This window comes from Primulina tabacum, chromosome 4 (genome assembly GCF_025594145.1).
Source record: "Primulina tabacum isolate GXHZ01 chromosome 4, ASM2559414v2, whole genome shotgun sequence".
NCBI classification, from domain to species: Eukaryota; Viridiplantae; Streptophyta; class Magnoliopsida; order Lamiales; family Gesneriaceae; genus Primulina; species Primulina tabacum.
In genome coordinates, this window is record NC_134553.1 from 43,371,243 (window position 1) to 43,389,595 (window position 18,353).

The window sequence follows — 18,353 nt, forward strand, 5'->3', positions numbered from 1 at the left end:
TTGGGAGAGCTACTGAGTATGGATAATGGACCCCTTTTGGATTTCATGGGCTGTCTAATTTGGGTTTACTTGATAATAAGTTAATTATAAAATTTGGGTCTAAACTTGGAAAACAATTGGGCTTTCCATACAACTATAATTGGGTCATGGCCCAATTAATTGAGTGCGTAAGTAGCAACACAACCCGATTCACATTGGAAAAATACAATTTTTTGGTCCATATCTTTAACCTTTTTTTGTTTTTTGTTCAATAATTTGTCAATTTTTTATTTAGTACAATATATTTCCATATTTGGTTTATTCTCTCTCCGGAGTCGCTAATTTCCATAAAAAAAAAAAACTGACGAGGCGGTGGTTGAATCTGATGTAGCTAAACAATTGGGCATTTCTTTTTTCTTTTTTTTTTGGCCAAATAGAACGCGACTTAATAAAAAGAAAATATATATTTTTTGTCTCGTATTTTGTTATTTTTTTACAATTTTTTTTATAAATTAAGCTTTAGTCCTATGTCAAATAAACTTTTGACAAAAAAATTAATATTACGACTGTTAGATGGACCAAAATCATCGAAATTTAAAAGTTATCGTATAAATACAAAAAATTTAAAAGTTAATGGATCTAAACCACAGAACCGACATCAAGTTCAACCACAACTTCATCAATCATTTTCCGTAAAAATTAGCAACTCCGGAAGAGAATAAACCAAAATAATCGTATGTGAAAATATAATGTACCAAATGAAAAATAAACAAAATAATAAACCAAAATTTTTTAAAAAAATAAAGACGGTAGAAACAAAAATATTTTCCCTTTATTATTACACTCTTTTTGTTTACATAGAGCACGCGATTATTATTATTATCGTATAAATGTCTGAACACTAATGTCACAGTCCTCTGCAGGGTTCTGTGGAACAGACGTAGGCCTGTAACCCTTTCCAGCTGGTGACACGACGGTTTGTTTCATCCTACCCGTGCAGACAGTGAGTGATCCGGGCCCACCTCCATGTAAAAAAAAAAAAAAAAAATTGGCTCGAAAAAGTCCGAGCCGTTGGATCGACCCCTGCAGGCACTGCATGCAGGGGTAGGGTCGACCGAACCACGCGGGAAACGACGCACGTCACATGTATATCCAATTCAATTTTGGCACGTGGCATTAGGATTTCCTTCCATCAAATTTTGTTTTTTTAATAAATTTAAGGTCAACATAAGTCATTTATTTTGCGTACTCGTCAAATAATATATTATTTGACGTATATTAGATTGAGATATAATTTAAAATATATAGTTTCAGACATAAATACTTTTTTAAAAAACAAATTATAAGATGAGTTATATTTAATTTATTATATAATACAATCTTCAGAAATATTTCGGTGAAGTTCATCTAAAATATTTTAAATTTCATTTTATTGTCTCACCAACCTTGATGCGAATATTAGAATAGGTCTCTTGTGAGACGGTGTTACGAATCTTTATGGTCCATCACTTTATTTACTTTTTTTAAAAAAAAAAATCCCCTTCTTCCTAAATTACACCAATAAATTGGTGAAATAAATTGGTGGAAATTTTCTCAGCATTTACTACAAATGTATTATAGAAAAGATATTATAGATGATTATTGATATTGTTACCTATTCAAGTTCTGTAAATCTACTCTATAAATAGAGGTCTCCAATGATGAATAAAGCACACAAAAAATCATTCTCTCTTCTCTATATTATCTACTATTCACAACACGTTATCAGCACGAGTGCTCTTCAAGGTAAAATTTATAAATAATTTATTCTTATTCTTGTATGAATGCTCTTGAAGAAGTACAATATTTATATTTAATATTTATGCTCCCGAATCAGCACAAATTATAGATTTATATTGATGCTCCTGAAGAAGCACAACTTTTAATTTTATGTTGATGCTCCTGAAGTAGCACAACACAACTTTATGTTGAAGATATTGATAGATCTATGAATAAAATATAGATGAATAAGATTTATCAATATTCCCGAAGAATCTTGATCTAAAATCATAAAGATCTATCAATATCTATGAATAATATTGATATAAAATATAATGTTATCATATTCCTGAAGAATTTAGATAACTATCATATGTTTCGACAATATTCTTGAAGAATATTGATTATAAATGTATTGTTATTTTGATTTAAGTTTTTTTCATATCTTGGATTGCTTATTTAAGATTTATATTATTTGGATTTTGATGATTTAAATAGTCGCTAAAATATTATGTGAATACTAGTATTTACTAGTTTTATGATAATTTTTGAGTCAATCACAACACTATTTTTTATATCAATTGGACCAAAAAAAAAATTAATAATAATTCTTCACAACTGCAGCAGTGGTGTAAGAAATTCTAGGTGTGGGAGTAATTTTTTTTAAGACATAAAATTTATTATAATTTCTTTAAGTCCAAAGTGTTGGATTTTTTCTTTTTCAAGAAATATATGGCTTGTTTACGAAGTTGGGCAGGATTCTGTGATATTTGTTTTACGTATTTAGAATAATTGTGCATAAAAGAGTTTTATTTTTTTCTTTAGTTTATAATGCTACAATTTGTAATTAGTGCAATTTGTAATAGATACATAAATTATTAATTGAGCACATCTCAATGTACACCTGCATCGATGTTAGTTTAACAAATAGAATAACAAAATTTCAAAATTACATAGTAAAAGTAGTAACATGCATAATTTGTTATAATATTTATTTTCAATAATAGTAATGCAATTTTACTCTATTTATGTCATAATTCTAATTATATAATTTTTTTTTTAAATTGCAATGGCGAACATCACCAAACTTGAATTTGAAGCACTTGACTTGACTGGAAAAAATTATTTATCATGGATTTTGGATGCCGAGGTCCACCTTATCTCTATGAATTTAGGAGATACAATAAAAGAAGGAAATGAAATGTCCCAGCAGGACCGTGCAAAGGCACTTATTTTTCTCCGTCATCACCTCAATGATGGGTTGAAAGTCTAATATTTCACTGTGAAAGAGCCACGAGAGCTTTGGAAAAATCTAAAAGAAAGATTTGACCATCAACGAACTGTAATTCTCCCAAGAGCCCGATATGAATGGATGCACCTACGGTTACAAGATTTTAAGTCCGTAAGTGACTATAACTCTGCATTATTCAAGACTAGTTCCACACTGATACTTTGTGGAGAGAAAGTCACTGATCAAGACATGTTAGAAAAAACATTCTCCACTTTTCATTCATCAAACGTGCTCCTGCAGCAACAATATCGTGAACGTGGATTTCAAAGGTACTCTGAACTCATCTCATGCTTACTAGTTGCTGAACAAAACAATGAGCTGCTCATGAAAAATCACCAAATGCGCCCAACTGGATCCACACCATTTCCTGAAGCAAATGGAACTACATTTCCAGAAGAATATGAAATTGCATTTCCTGAAGCGAATGCTAATTCCACTCAAAATCATAACAATGGACGTGGACGTGGACGTGGGCGTGGGCGTGGGCGTGGCCAAAGAAGATACTATCAGCAACAAAATGGAAAGGAACATAAAACAAGCCACCAGCAGTGGAATTCCAATAATGAAGAAGCAAAGGAGAAGAGTTCCAAAGTATATGAAGAAAAATGTTATAGATGTGGAATGGAAGGGCATTGGTCTCGTACCTGTCGTACGGCAAAACATCTTGTGGATCTATACCAAAAATCAATCAAGGAAAATGGAAAAATGGAGATAAATTTTGTGGACAATGATGATCCAATTGATATAACTCACTTGGACGTCTCTGATTTCTTTGCTAATCCAGATGAAAATATAGATAATTTGATTGGTGGTGATGTGTTAGAAAATAATAAGTAATTACTTTCATTGCTCTTGTTCCTACTTTGAATTTCTATTGTTTATTAGGTTATCATGGTCTCGTTTTTATTTTGATGTTCAGTTCATGTTTAGGATTTGTCATGGAGGTTTATTTTGTTATTCAATAAATGTTTTCATTATTCAATAAAATATTTCATTTGAAAGCTTTACACATTATTTATTGAATTTAACTTATTGAATTATATTTTTATTTTAGATTAACGATGAAATGTCAGGATGAATGCTTAGTGGATAGTGGTACAACACATACCATTCTTCAAAATAAAAGGTATTTTTTGGAGTTAACATTAGCTGAAAATAATGTTACAACAATATCGGGTGCATCAAAAATTATTGAAGGTTATGGAAAGGCAAAAATCATTTTACCAAATAATACAAGCCTATATATTGAAAATGCCCTATATGCGAGCAAATCCAGTAGAAATTTGCTTAGCTTTAAAGACATCCGCTGAAATGGATACCATATTGAAACATTAAATGAAAATAATTTCGAATACCTTTGCATAACATCTATTATATCTGGCCAGAAGCAGATAAAAGAAAATTATGTGCACTTCCTTCTGGAATGTATTTTACAACAATAAAAACAGTCGAAGCAAACATTGTCAGTTTGTTACAAACCAGAAGTTTGTTGACCAACAGAGCTTCAAATTATGGCATGATCGACTTGGTCACCCTGGGGCAACAATGATGCGCAGAATAATAATTAACTCACATGGACACCCTCTGAAAAACCAGAAGATTCTTTTACACAATGATTATCCATGTGTAGCTTGCTCACAAGACAAACTAATTATAAAACCTTTCCCTACAAAGATTGATGTTGAAATCCCAACCTTCTTGGAGAGAATTCATGGGGATATTTGTGGACCTATACACCCACCATGTGGACCATTTCGATACTTCATGGTATTGATTGATGCGTCTACTAGATGGTCACATGTTAGTTTGCTTTCAACTCGAAATATAGCTTTTGCTAGATTACTTGCACAAATTATTAAATTACGAGCTCAATTCCCAGATCACTCAATCAAGACAATTCGTCTTGATAATGCTGCTGTATTATAATTATCAAGTTTGATCATAATAGATACAAAAGATTTGATATGGCGGTCTATTTTGACTTTTTTATTTTGTGTTTTTTAATTTATTATTTTAAAATTACAATATAATTTTTCATTAATTTTTATAAATATTATATATTAATTCAAATTACAATATAATCCTTCATATAAATCAATTTATTTATAAATAGTTATACAAACACGAAGTAGTCGGCTAATATATATTAGATGAACTGAACTTATTTAATATTAATAAATAATTTGGTTAAATACGCAGGTTAGCTGAGTAAGGTGAGCATTAATAATAATAATAATAATAAAAATTGCTCACAAAATCTGAGACCGTACGTGAATTTGGTGCACAGCTCTCTCTCTTTCGGCGAAGCTTCACTTATCATCATCTTAGTGTCAAACCCTGTGCTTAGGGATTCCGGGGAGCTGAATTCTGAGGCTTTTTGGGCATTAATAACTTAGTGAAATTCAAGGAGATGAACTCTGATTCTTGGATTCGAAGTTCTTCTGGTTACAGGCGATTCCAATCTCGATCGGGTTTTCTTCTTCTTACCTCGATCGTTGCATTTTTCTCTTGGTTTCTTTCTTCGTTAGTCTTCTGTGTTTTTCCCTTTTGGGGGAAGATTTTGGTTGCGGGGGATTGAGCTAAAGTTTTGATTTTTTTTGGCTAATAGGTAGGTGAAAATTTGATTTTGTGGACGAGTATGAGAAGTAGAAATGGAGCTGAGTTTTTTTATTTTTAAAAAAATGTATAAATGCTTGTTTAATCTTGATCGTTTACATGGCTATAGATTTAAAGTTTGGAAATTTCAGTTATTGATTTATTTGGTTGCTTCTGGTTTGTCGAGAGGAAATAATAATTGAAACGTCAAGCCTTCTTTATCTACGTGTTTTAAACATGGATCTGGTGGTTAAGCGAATGAAATATTCCACTTTATGATACAAAAAAAAAGCGGAATGATTCTGTTTGTATAGTGTATGAAAAAGATGTTTGGATTAATCTGGTGTTGTATTGGTGGATCTACTGCAGATGCATATCATGGAGAAGAGTACGAAGGAGAAGGGGAGCTGAGGGCGGAGTTTCTATGCCCGTTTTGTGGGCAGGATTTTGATATGGTGGGACTTTGTTGTCATATTGATGAAGAGCATGCCATCGAAGCCAAAAACGGGGTATATCATCAGTTTCCTATTGTTTGTTTTCATTTGTGCTTTGCGGATGAGAGAGCGAGTTTTGATGCATAAAATTATCATAATGAATCAATTATGGGATCAAGTTAGAGATTTGTTACTATGGCACAAACACGTTGGTAGGGCATCAACAAACTTTGTGTCGGCGATAAACAGAATAATAGAATTCTAGGCCGGGCTCGATTTGTATAAGAATAGTATGTTAAGCAGATTTTTTTGATAGCTTACATGCATAAACACACGGCAATGCTTCCTAAAATAAGATGCAGTATGTGACACTTCATTTTAAGATTATGCTTGTCAAAGTACTTGAGTTAGATTCTTATGTGATCCATCCGGTCTGGGCGCTAGGTGTATGGCATTAGAAGTGGTGATTTGAAGAAGTATAAGTGATCATGGATGACATTAATCAATATTTATAATGTGTGACTAGACATGAATTTACCATTATTGTCTCTTTTTTTCATCATTCTGCTGTATACGCCCAAATGCATAGTGCTACCAGCAATAATATTCTTATTTTGAAGTGTTACAGAAACCTATTTTTTGAATTTGGATTACGACAATTTTATATGTTACTTTTAGATGCAGAATCTTAAACTCTTCAATTCAAGTTCTCAGATATTGAGATACAGCCAATCATACTATTTGTTGTCGAATTTATATCATGTTTTACCTTGTCACATGCTGAAGTTGATTGCTGCCTTGCCATCGAGGTATTCTGTTATACTAGATTATTGATATGGCCGATATCATGATTCCTCAAATATATGATTTTTCAGATGTTCTGTCACTGCAATTCATTCATGTATTGTTACACATACAGGTGTGCCCTATTTGCTCAAAAAAAGTTGCATCAGATTTAGTTTGCCACATGACCATGCAGCATGGAAGTCTTCTCAAGATATCCTTTACAAAGCTATAAACTGCTTTTGAGACTTCACGTTTATTACTAGTAAATCATTATAAGTCTTGTCCTTTTATTTTATTTTATATTAGTATTGTTTTTCTAGATCGTGGTTTTCTTTAATTGTGTAGTACATGCACCGAAAAAGAAGATTACGCAGGGGTTTATCTAATCTGCCTTTTTCCTCGTCGAGAAAAGATTTACGGGAAGGAAAGCTGCAATCCCTTCCTGGGGGATCTTCGTTTGTGGTTCCTACATCAAACTCGGAACCTGATCCATTGTTGAACTCTTTCATATGCAATCCAACTGTAGCTGATGAATCTCCTGGTGGTCAAACTCTATCTTCAATTGAAGCTAGCCCCACGGAAGAAAGCATCGTGGAGACTCTGGCGGACGGGTACAGTCATCTTGGTTAAACTTAGGGGGACCCAACATAGGGGAGGGCGGGTTGTTCGGCTAAAGCAGAAAAACAATTTAAAGTACCATTTTTTTTTATACTCGACTTTTCCCCCTAATTCATTTGAACTATCCTGCCCCTTCCTCTCCTGTTCAACCTCATTCCTGAAAATCTCGGGTTCATTCTACACACTTATATTACATGATTTGCAATTACTTCCATCTAGTTTTGTCACTTCCAAGTTTTTCATGGATCTGTTTTTCCCCCTTCCTCTTGCGATAGCAAAATGTGATGTCGTTACGCTTACTTGGGTTGAAATGGCACTTAGATAACCGAAAAGAACACCATGCTTAAGAGAAGTGTGTTACAAACTTGTGACGACATCTCATATCTGGTTTTTTTCATTGTAGCAGAGTTGTCCAACAGCCTCCCCTGTCCGAAGAAGACCAAAAAGAGAATACACGAAAAAGCAAATTTGTCCAAGGTCTGCTGCTGTCTACGTTTCTTGATGATAACTTGAGTTAGGAATGTTGGAGGTCACATGTAAGTTTTCGAATTCAAGCTGAAGATCGATCTAGTTAGCAGAGAATAGGGTCAAGAAACCGCTTGAGTGAGAATATGGCCTCGTTTGAGGCCTGTTATATGGTATCAACATAGCATATATTGTAACCATTGAAGTGCTCAATTATATTGGAATTTGCTTGTTGCAAGATTTATGTTAACTCTGAATTTGCACAAAATTATTAATATACAATCTATGACAACATGCATAGCCAAAAAGTTGTGTACATGTAAATACTATTCGTCATCATCTATTGCAATTTTGTCAGGACTAACCCATAAAGCCAGTAAAACAACATTAGACACACTACAGTTCCAGCCCACTCCCGTATCTGCACTTGGCTACAGAAAAAAAGCTATAAATTAGGCTCCCAATAACTTCTCCAATCGAAAAATCTCGCCAACTTTTCACAGCCACAACCCATTATTACTCGAATGCGAGCGTATGTTTAGTCATATACCGGCAATGTGAAACAGTAAGGAGAAAATTCCAAAGCGCAGAAGCTCACGTTTATGGCCACAGCCTGGAGTTCATAGCAGATGAGAGATGCTAGCTTATCCACTACTATCTCCAATTCGTGTTGTGTGACACAAAAAAGCTGTAATCAGGGTGATCAACTTGCAACGACCGAAGCCAATTGGCAGCATCTTGCAAGAGTGAATTGAACTTTTGGTCTTCAGAAACTCCATTTGCAATCCAATCGGAGGCCTTAAACTTGTACGAAACAAGTCCAAAAGTTGGTAGCATGAGCTTGCTGCGACCATCATCACGCATCCTTTCACTGCCTGTGGGCATGAAATTCTGTCAGTCATGTTTTATCATTTAAATCGTAGGGTAAAGAGTTGGGGCTGGTATCACTCCAAGAAACAGGATTGCTCGTGATTCTATCAGAAGTATGACCTCCACTCAAGAGTACCATATATATGCATAGCAGAACTGAAATACAATTCTATCATACTAGAGTCAAGACCCCAATTTGATACCTCAAACCCGACCCAATGACAGCACGAGAGAAATTACATGCACCAAAGGAAGGAATAAATATTGATACAGGGAAAAATCAGCATACTTTGAACTGGTTTTGCAAGGGAATGGAATGTTAAGAAACATGCATCAATATTTTGCAGAGTTGGGCCTACAGGTATCCTGTATATGGGGTACCTGCATAATGCAGACCATCTCTTTCAGTTTCATAATACAAAAATACCATCTCCCATACCATCTTTTTCATAAAGAAAAGTTTACCAAGCAACTGAAACCCAACTTGATGGAGTCAGATCACAACTCCTGTATGTTTTTATTTCTGGGAAGCGAGAGGCCAGGGTTGATATCTGTGGAAAGTAATGAAACGAGTAAGTTTTTTATATCAGTGTGAACTTATAAGTTATAAAAAAAATACGGGAGATTGTTCAAAGATTTCTGGACTTGCCTTATCGGCTAATGGTTCACGATGGAATGGAAGCTCCTTCTCAAAGTACTCAAAAATAAGTAGACCTGGGGGGTTGCTAATGTCACCACCAACTGTCGATCCCATCGAAGGATTGTTTCTTCCTGTGAGCTCATTATGCTCTTGGACAGTCGGAGTATGTTGGTTCAATAATTTCTGATTATTTCTAACATCTTTGTCTGTTCCATATTCACTGCCACCATCACTACTCGTCTCCCTGGATGAATTAGCATCACCATCATCGTGAGGTATTCTGTCACAATGTTAGACCACACAGTGGGTAGATTAATGAAAAAAGAGCGCATATCAGAATGTCAATGTTTCTCTGTATCAGAAAATGGAACTAAAAAAGGATTAACCTTTTTTCCACGGTAGAGGGATCTATGTACAGTTGAATGCCAGACAAAGAAGGCACATAATATTGGACAACAGAATCACCTTCATTCAATTCCATTGGAACTCCAGCTCCATAAACACTCCACTCTCTGAAAAATTCCCAAAGATCACCAAGGATGAAGAATGGATGGAACTCATTATCACGATCTCTCCAAGTTCTAAGACTAGTCTGCAGATATCCAAATGCACTTGTTATAGCACTATTTTGCTGCCACTGTCTTTTAATTCATGCAAAAGAGGTGACTAATAGTTCATCATGATTAAGTTCCATAAACCAGGGTCAATGATGCAACATACTTTGACTTAGGTTGCCTTAGTAATTGGTGTTGAACAACTTCTCATATAGCCGTGATATTCATAGCTCACTTAATATCCCTAAGCAGCAGAAGGAACAAGCAGCATAGGAGGAAAAGAAATAAATACATGAAACCCCAGTATAAAACAGATCAACCTCTGCCATCCAGAGAATTAATGAAGATATGAGATAAAAAAGTGGATAATACAAAAAATTATCTGCCTCGTCTGCTATCGGAGAGAGCGGAAAAAGGAATAAAAAATAAAATCAAATATATGACTATCGCAGAAGCATGTATTCTTTTGAAAATGCTCAATCACCCAAATCATATATCACATGTATTTTTTGTTGTTTAAGGGTACAACAACAACACCAGTGTTCTAAATGGCGGTAGGCGGCCTTCGACCGCACCGCCTACGCATGAGGCGGGTGTTTTAGGCGGTCCAAATTATAGAACATTGGGGAGGCGGGTCGAGGTGGGTTGAGGCGGTGAGCAGGCGGGCGAGGCAGGCAGTCAAAATTTTTAAGTTTTAGTCAACAAATTTTAAATCTCAAAACCTTAGCACACCCCACTTTCTTTTTTCTTACTTTTGGTTTTCACTCTCAACCACTAAGCCCACCATACACTGGGTGCATATGTAGATGATTTGAAAATTATTTATGTTTAGTCTAGTACTTGTTCTAATGATGGATAATGGATTGAAACTTTGAAATTTAAACTTATTTTTTTGGTAAAAGTAATTATATTATTTTGTCAGCATAATAGCATTAATATGATGATTAATTTTTATTAGTTATCTTGTTAGTTTGCATTTATATATTTATTTGCACATTATCTAGATGATATTATATTGTATGAAGTTTCTTTATGCTTAAATATTATTTAATTACACATCTTACATAAAAATGATGATATTGCATGATTGTATATGATTATCTATAAAAAATTACTTTAAAAAACTCAATCGCCTAGGCGGGCGGGACGGTCGGTGACCCGCCATTTACAACCTTGAACAACACACAAGCCTTTATCCCAATAAGCAACATTGTCTATATGGATCCTGCTATGCCATTGTGCCCTATCTATTTCATGCTTAATCGTTTCTATCCAAGTGTTTTTATGTCTCTCATTTCGTAATATGGGTACGTATCACCTAACTAGAGCCTCTATTGGTCGCCTTTGCATGTTCATACCATCTCAGTTGTGTGTCTGTCCATTTTTCTCGGATAGGCACAACCTCAATTGTTTAAGATAATAAATAGGAAAAGAAAATACACCATCCAACAAAATAGCTGAAGAAAAAGATTATATGTTATCTTTTTATGAGTCCATGAATATGCTTCCTCTGGAAAAAAACATTTCCAAATTAAGTCCGAAAACCGCCGTAAAGAAATTATAAAGAGGAAGCCTGCTTCTTTACACCTTCCTTTAGTTGGTATGCGGAGCAAGAGACATCAGTTTTTTCAATCACATTTCCACCACACAATAATCTCTTCGATCATCAATTAAACTGCGAATGAAATAGCCTAACAAACTTTTCTCATTCCAAATTTCCGTTATTCACTGTACTTACAAAATTGAAAGCAATCCACAGCGATCTCCAATAAATGAGCAGGGCAAGATTAAGAAGAATGATTGAATTGACTTTTCACAGTTTCTTAAAAATCTGTGGCAAACAAACCAATCTTTATATACCTTGGGAAAATGGCGAGCAGGTACAGCTGGAGTTGTGTGCTCCAAGAACCGATCCAAGTACGAACCCGGACTCAATTCCCTTCTTTCTGGTATTGAAGGCGTGGAGTTTAACTTCAACTGCTGCTGCTGCTGGTTTTGCCTCCTCAAAGCTGGTGGACTGTAGTACAATCTCTCCTCCCCTATCTTTCTCCTCGCCGACATTATTCACCCAAATCAATATTAACTAGAACGAACACACAAAATATACAGTTGATATCTGAATACAAAATCCCCCCAATAAAATAATTCCTTGCACCTGAGTTCTGATCACAGTTTTTTTTTTGCTTAACCAATGACATTAGGGTTTTGAAGGGTTTTAAATGCAACTTTGGAAATTTATCCCTTTGTTCCGATTAGGGTTTTGAAAGCCTGGGTAATTTGATTAAATCTTTGAAGCCAAATAAATGGTTTTGGATGCAAAGACTCGGGAATGCACGTTAAGACTACATTTATGTTGGATAATTATTATCAATTTTTTAAAAGAAAATTATTATGTGAAATCAATTTTTTTAACTCTCCTTTTTTGCAATGTTTTGTATAATTGTATTCGGATATCTTGTGAGACGGTCTCACGAATCTTTATCTGTGAGACGAGTCAATCCTACCGATATTCACAATAAAAAATAATATTTTCATTGATGACACAAATAAGAGATCTGTCTCACAAAATACGACCCGTGAGACCGTCTCACACAAGTTTTTGCTTGTCATTTAAGAGTAAAAATTTATCGATACATGTGAGTTTATTATTTTTCCAATAAATTACACAAATATTAATAAATATTCATTTTTAAATATATCATTTGGATATTATATCATCAGACACAAAAATAATATATGTCGTCATGTCATCAATTTTCGGTAACACGACACCATTTTTCGATGTCACTGTTAGCATTCTAATAAAAAATTAATAGGCTAAGACCATAAATTGACTGAGTGACAACGTAATAAAAAGGCGGAAAACACGGTGATTTGATGACTAAAAATATAGTTTTTTGTTAAATTTGACACACAATTAATTTGATATTATAAATTCAATAAGTTTATTTATTTAAAATGAAAACATAATTTTAACATGCTTTAATATTTGAATTAGAAAATTCTAAATGCAGAACCATTGAATTTTTATTTTTTTTTGTGTTATGTATCTGAAACTGTAATTCTTTAATAATCGATTCATGGATTGTTGAATTTTCCTATTTTCCTAGAACCTATTTATTTATATTAATATGAACTCTAATTTTTCACCCAAAAAACTAAACTTCACAATTTGCATAAGAATAGATCTCGTGTGAGACGGTCTTACGAATCTATATCTGTGAGACTGGGTCAATCCCACCGTTACTCACAATAAAAATAATATTCTTAGCATAAAAAGTAATATTTTTCATAGATGACCCAAATAAAATATCTGTTTCACAAAATACGACCCGTGAGACTGTCTCACATAAGTTTTTGTCTTTGCACAAAATATATCTCATGTGAGATGATTTCACATATCTATATCTATGAGACGGACTGATTCGATCTATATATAAAGTGAAAAATAATACCACAAAAAATAATATTTTTTTCCTGAATCAGATTAGATATGAAATATATATCACAAAATTGACATTTGAGATAGTTTTGAATCACATTATGTGCGTTGAATTTGTCTTGATCATGTGGGTTTATGCTATAGCATATTCTTTTTCGTTCTCATATATTGTGTACTACACAACAAAAACTTCAAGTGTTAAATTGGGTTTATTTGATTTTGAGTGGTAATGTAAGTTAACTTCATTTAGTTAAAACATAAATGGTTTATATATATATATATATATAATTCTCAATCCATATAATGATAAAAAAAATTAAAAATAAAAATCAAGTCAAACTTGTGTTTGAGCCGATGTACAAGTCCGAGCCGTGAATCACACATTTAAGTCTACCTCGCATCATCCTATAACCGAAGCTTTCTAAATTCATCACTTTTTATGTATCTTTCTTCGTACTCTATGATGCAAAATAAATTAAACTAAGAATGTAATCGAGTCGAACTAAGTTAAAATAATTTATATTTCACGCATAACCCGAGAAATAATGCTCGAAGGAGGAAATTTGGCCTTATCGAAAGAATCTTTCTTATTATTATTTTGATTTATTTTTTTATATATATTTGGTTGATGCCCAGATTTAAAATTTTCAACCTGGGTTAACATTATATTTATAATTAATTGACTTAAAAAAAATTTAGAGCATCCATATTACAACGTGCAGACCCATAAATCACACTCCTGGTATGAAAACCGAGACCATTCGTTTACTCTTTTACGAAGTCTAATTAATGTTCGATGTCATGTTAATACTTTTACGAATGACTATAAATGGCAAAAAAAAGCTCTGTACTAAAACCATACTTTGACTATTTCTGATACCAAAAACCAAAACATTGACAAAGTACAATACGATTGTAATTTTCTCTAAAACAACATGTCCTAAAATAATTTTCTCATAATATTCTGTTTTCATAATAAGTTAAGAAAAATAACCCGATAAATTAATAGTTCAATATTTCATGTAAAAATGTGCAGGCAGCCAATTCAAGAGCGTGAAGCACAGGATCGACGACATGGACAAGAAAAACAAGGTATACAAATACACCGTGATCGAAGGCGTCGCTTTGAAGCGAATCCTTGCCTACGGCCTCAAAATGGAAGCTTCCGATCGACAGCGTCGGTTCCGTCTGCAAAGCCACAAGCCATTACCATATTGTTAAGGATGAAACTGATCATGGAATTACGGAAGAGAAGATTAATAAGGAAGGGAAAGAGAAAGCAAAGGCAATGTTTCATGCTATTGAAGCTTACCTCCATGCACACCCTGATTATTAATTTATTATCAAGGGGTCTGGATTTACTGTGGAACTATATTCATAAATTAATTAATAATCAGTATGCTTTGAGTTTTTGGCTCAATGAATAAATGATATATAATATTCATATGAACTATGGTGTAATAATTAGAGTTGTCAAAATTAATCAAGTTTGATCATCCATCAATTGGTGGATTATAACAGGTCGTGGATCAACCAGCCAAATATAACTAAAAATTGACGCGTTGATCGGTAACCTCAGAATAGACAGATTAAGTTGACATTATCCCAACTCGGTCAATTGGCCGTACCATTGATGCGTTTAAACAACTCTAGTAGTAATATGTGTTGGATCACGTGATTTGTACAATTTTGTATTTCAAATATATTTTGTTTTCTGTAATTAAATTTAAATATACAAGAATTTAATCACTTATTATGTATCATATTATATATATAGAGTAGGTCTCTTGTGAGACGGTCTCACGAATCTTTATCTGCGAGACAGGTCAACCTTACCGATATTCCCAATAAAAAGTAATACTCTTAGCATAAAAAGTAATATTTTTTCATGGATGACCCAAATAAGAGATCTGTCTCACAAAATACGACCCGTAAGATCGTCTCACACAAGTTTTTGTCATATATATATATATATATGAGTAAGTAATATTCATTTTTATAAAATTTAATATATTTATTATATTGACTAATCAAATAAAAATTAATTGTATAAACAAAAACGACAATGGAATTAGCTATCCCTCGTTTGCAATCATTTTTGCTACAGGTTACATGAAATAACAAACAATAATAGAATCATATTTTACTTAATTGTAGTAGTTATGTTTGTAATTTTATACAAAGATCTTCCAAAAATTTATCTTACAAAATATCGAAATTATTAATTTAATACATTGACCCAAGTAGAGAGAAAATAAATATGTTATTAGTTTATCGAGTATTATTTATGAAGATTTTACTGTAATTTTTTCATCCTATTTAATTTTGCTTAGCTAACGTAAAAAATATTTAATTTCAACGCAATTTCAAAATAACTTCTTCAATTAAAAATTAAGTCCATATTTATAAGTTGAAAACGTTGTTTTCCTCTTCAAATCTCTCTGCATTGCTTTCCTCTTTGTTTTTTTTTCATGGGGATCTAAAATGTAATCATGGTGGCGAGTTAGAGAACACGAGGAAGAGATGAATCAATATTTGGATTTCATTCTCTCTTTATTTGCAAAACAAAGCGTGTAAACTTATACTCAATTCATCGAATAATATATTGACACCTAGCTTATCTTGTTGTAACTATCAAAACAAGAAATATTCTTCTGTTTAGCTAAAAACAAAGACGTAGATATGATAATTTCTTCATGGGATTTGTGACTGGATTGTTTTATTTATATGTGGGCATATCATTGGGCTTGTTCCTCTTTTCTTCTAACTCTTTGGGATGTTTCTTCTTTCTCTTTAACTCTCTCCCGCAAGCTCAGCAGGGGATGATTTTCCACTCTGAGCTTGGATCGCAAATGATGAATGGTAAGAGCAGATTGAGGCTTGGTAAACACATCCGCCGTCTGATCAATTGAAGGAACATGACGAACTGAAACAACCTTGTTTAACACTTTTTCTCGGACAAAGTGAATATCTAACTCCAAATGCTTTGTTCGAGCATGTACAACAGGGTTGGCAGTAAGTGCAATGGTGCTCATGTTATCACACCATAGCACGGGAGTGTGTTGTGAAGAAACATGGAGTTCAGAGAGTAGAGATTTAATCCAAAGTAATTCTGAAGTAGCATTAGCAAGACTTCTATACTCGACTTACGTACTTGATCGGGAAACCTACAAATTGCTTCTTAGAACTCCAGGAAATGGGCGAGGAACCAAGAAACCGACAAAAGTCGGACATAGAACGACGATCATCGGGATTGCTTCCCCAATCAGCATCACAATAGCCATGAGAAGAAGATCTGATGAATGTGCAACAAGTGTTAATACCGTAGTCAAGTGTGCCGTTGAGATATCGAAGAATGCGTTTAACTTCCTTCCAATGAGAAAGTAAAGGATTCTGCATAAATTGGCACACCTTGATACTATATGCAATATCAGGACGAGTAATCGTCAAATATTGGAGAGCACCCATTGTACTCCGATAACGAGTAGCATTTTTAAAGGATTCACCATCTTGAGAAGATAATTTTGCTCCAATAGCTATAGGGGTAGGAAATGGCTTTGCTTCTAACATGTTAGTTCAATGTAATAGGTCTCTAGCATATTTGGATTGCACCAGAAAGAAAGAATTAGCAGAAGACTTGATAAATTCAATGTCTAAGTGTAAGTTTTAATACGTGAGATTTGGGAGAGGGAATATCTTATTTCCACTGAATAATAAAATGAAGTACAAAGCTGAATAAATAGGCTACTGAAACCCTAAGGCTAACAAACTAATCTACCCAAATATTTAAAATACAAGGATGAGATAAAAGATATAACCATCAAACAAATCAACCGATATGATTCTACCAACTAATAAAAGATCCTAATCTAATCTGATCTTAATCTTCAACACTCCCCCTCAAGTTGGGTGATAAATGTTGATCATACCCAACTTGGATACCAAGTTTTCAAAGATTGGTCGGTACAAGGCCTTAGTTAGGATGTCTGCAACTTGTGTGTGGCTGGGGACGTAACAGATTTTCAATGTCCCTTTCTCGAGCTTTTCACTTATGAAATGACGATCGATTTCAACATGTTTAGTTCGATCATGGTGGACTGGATTCTTGGCAATACTTATTGCTGCTTGATTGTCACACTTTAGTTCGATCACTTGATGTCTTCCTACTTTCAGTTCTGCTAATAACCGTTGTAGCCATATTCCTTCACACGTACCATTGGCCAAGGACCGAAATTCGGCTTCTGCACTGCTCCTTGCTACCACAGATTGTTTCTTGCTCCGCCATGTTACAAGGTTTCCCCATATGAATGAGCAATACCCAGATGTGGATCGTCTGTCAGTGGAAGCGTCACTGTATATCTGTATATCTCTTAGAGCTGTCTTCTGAAAACATAGTCCCTTTCCAGGTGATCCTTTGAGGTACTTTAATATACGAAAAACAGCATCCATGTGTTCTTCAGTCGGATTGTTCATGAATTGGCTAACAACACTTACAACAAATCCAATGTCAGGCCTCGTGTGTGATAGCTATATCAGTTTACCTACTAATCTTTGGTATCGTCCTTTGTCGATCATTGGACTTTCCTCATTCTTTCCAAGTTTTATATTTGGATCCATAGGAGTATCAACAGGCTTGCATCCCAACATCCCAATTTCTTTCAGTAGATCAAGGACATACTTTCTTTGAGAAATAAAAATCCCATGTTTTGATCTGGCCACTTCCATCCCCAAGAAGTATTTCAACTGCCCTAGATCCTTCATCTCGAATTCTTTTGAGAGTAGTTGCTTGACTTGAGTGATGTCTTCTTCATGGTTCCCAGTAATTATAATATCGTCAACATATACGATGATAACAGAGATCCTTTCTGGGTTGGAATGCTTGACAAACATAGTGTGGTCTGATTGGCACTGTATGTATCCA

At 34.0% G+C, this 18,353-nt stretch overlaps 3 protein-coding genes across 6 annotated transcripts; 2 read left to right on the forward strand and 1 right to left on the reverse strand.

Moving 5' to 3' along the window:
* The first annotated feature begins 3,109 nt into the window (after nucleotides 1-3,109).
* On the forward strand, nucleotides 3,110-3,865 carry LOC142542014 (uncharacterized). The gene has a single exon (XM_075648461.1). It carries the CDS (start codon nucleotides 3,110-3,112, stop codon nucleotides 3,863-3,865), a length of 756 nt encoding a protein of 251 aa, XP_075504576.1.
* A 1,407-nt stretch (nucleotides 3,866-5,272) lies between these two features.
* Nucleotides 5,273-8,265, forward strand: LOC142543320 (protein DEHYDRATION-INDUCED 19 homolog 4-like). Of its 2 annotated transcripts, none has more exons than XM_075650515.1 (5): nucleotides 5,273-5,499; nucleotides 5,993-6,132; nucleotides 6,977-7,054; nucleotides 7,192-7,454; nucleotides 7,865-8,265. In XM_075650515.1, exons 1-5 carry the CDS (start codon nucleotides 5,439-5,441, stop codon nucleotides 7,977-7,979), a joined length of 657 nt encoding a protein of 218 aa, XP_075506630.1. In that variant the 5' UTR covers nucleotides 5,273-5,438; the 3' UTR covers nucleotides 7,980-8,265. The 2 variants fall into 2 exon arrangements, with proteins under 2 accessions (XP_075506630.1, XP_075506631.1); XM_075650516.1 differs by having other exon boundaries at nucleotides 5,276-5,499; nucleotides 7,868-8,265.
* Nucleotides 8,266-8,410: 145 nt separating this feature from the next.
* Nucleotides 8,411-12,311, reverse strand: LOC142543319 (uncharacterized). 3 transcript variants are annotated; one of them, XM_075650513.1, is made up of 6 exons: nucleotides 11,851-12,311; nucleotides 9,823-10,028; nucleotides 9,446-9,680; nucleotides 9,262-9,347; nucleotides 9,086-9,177; nucleotides 8,411-8,801 (listed from the first exon to the last, which is right to left on the reverse strand). In XM_075650513.1, exons 1-6 carry the CDS (start codon nucleotides 12,049-12,051, stop codon nucleotides 8,581-8,583), a joined length of 1,041 nt encoding a protein of 346 aa, XP_075506628.1. In that variant the 5' UTR covers nucleotides 12,052-12,311; the 3' UTR covers nucleotides 8,411-8,580. The 3 variants fall into 3 exon arrangements, with proteins under 3 accessions (XP_075506628.1, XP_075506626.1, XP_075506629.1); XM_075650511.1 differs by having other exon boundaries at nucleotides 9,446-9,716; nucleotides 11,851-12,310; XM_075650514.1 differs by lacking the exons at nucleotides 9,086-9,177; nucleotides 9,262-9,347 and having other exon boundaries at nucleotides 8,411-8,797; nucleotides 9,442-9,716; nucleotides 11,851-12,310.
* Between the last annotated feature and the right edge of the window lie 6,042 nt (nucleotides 12,312-18,353).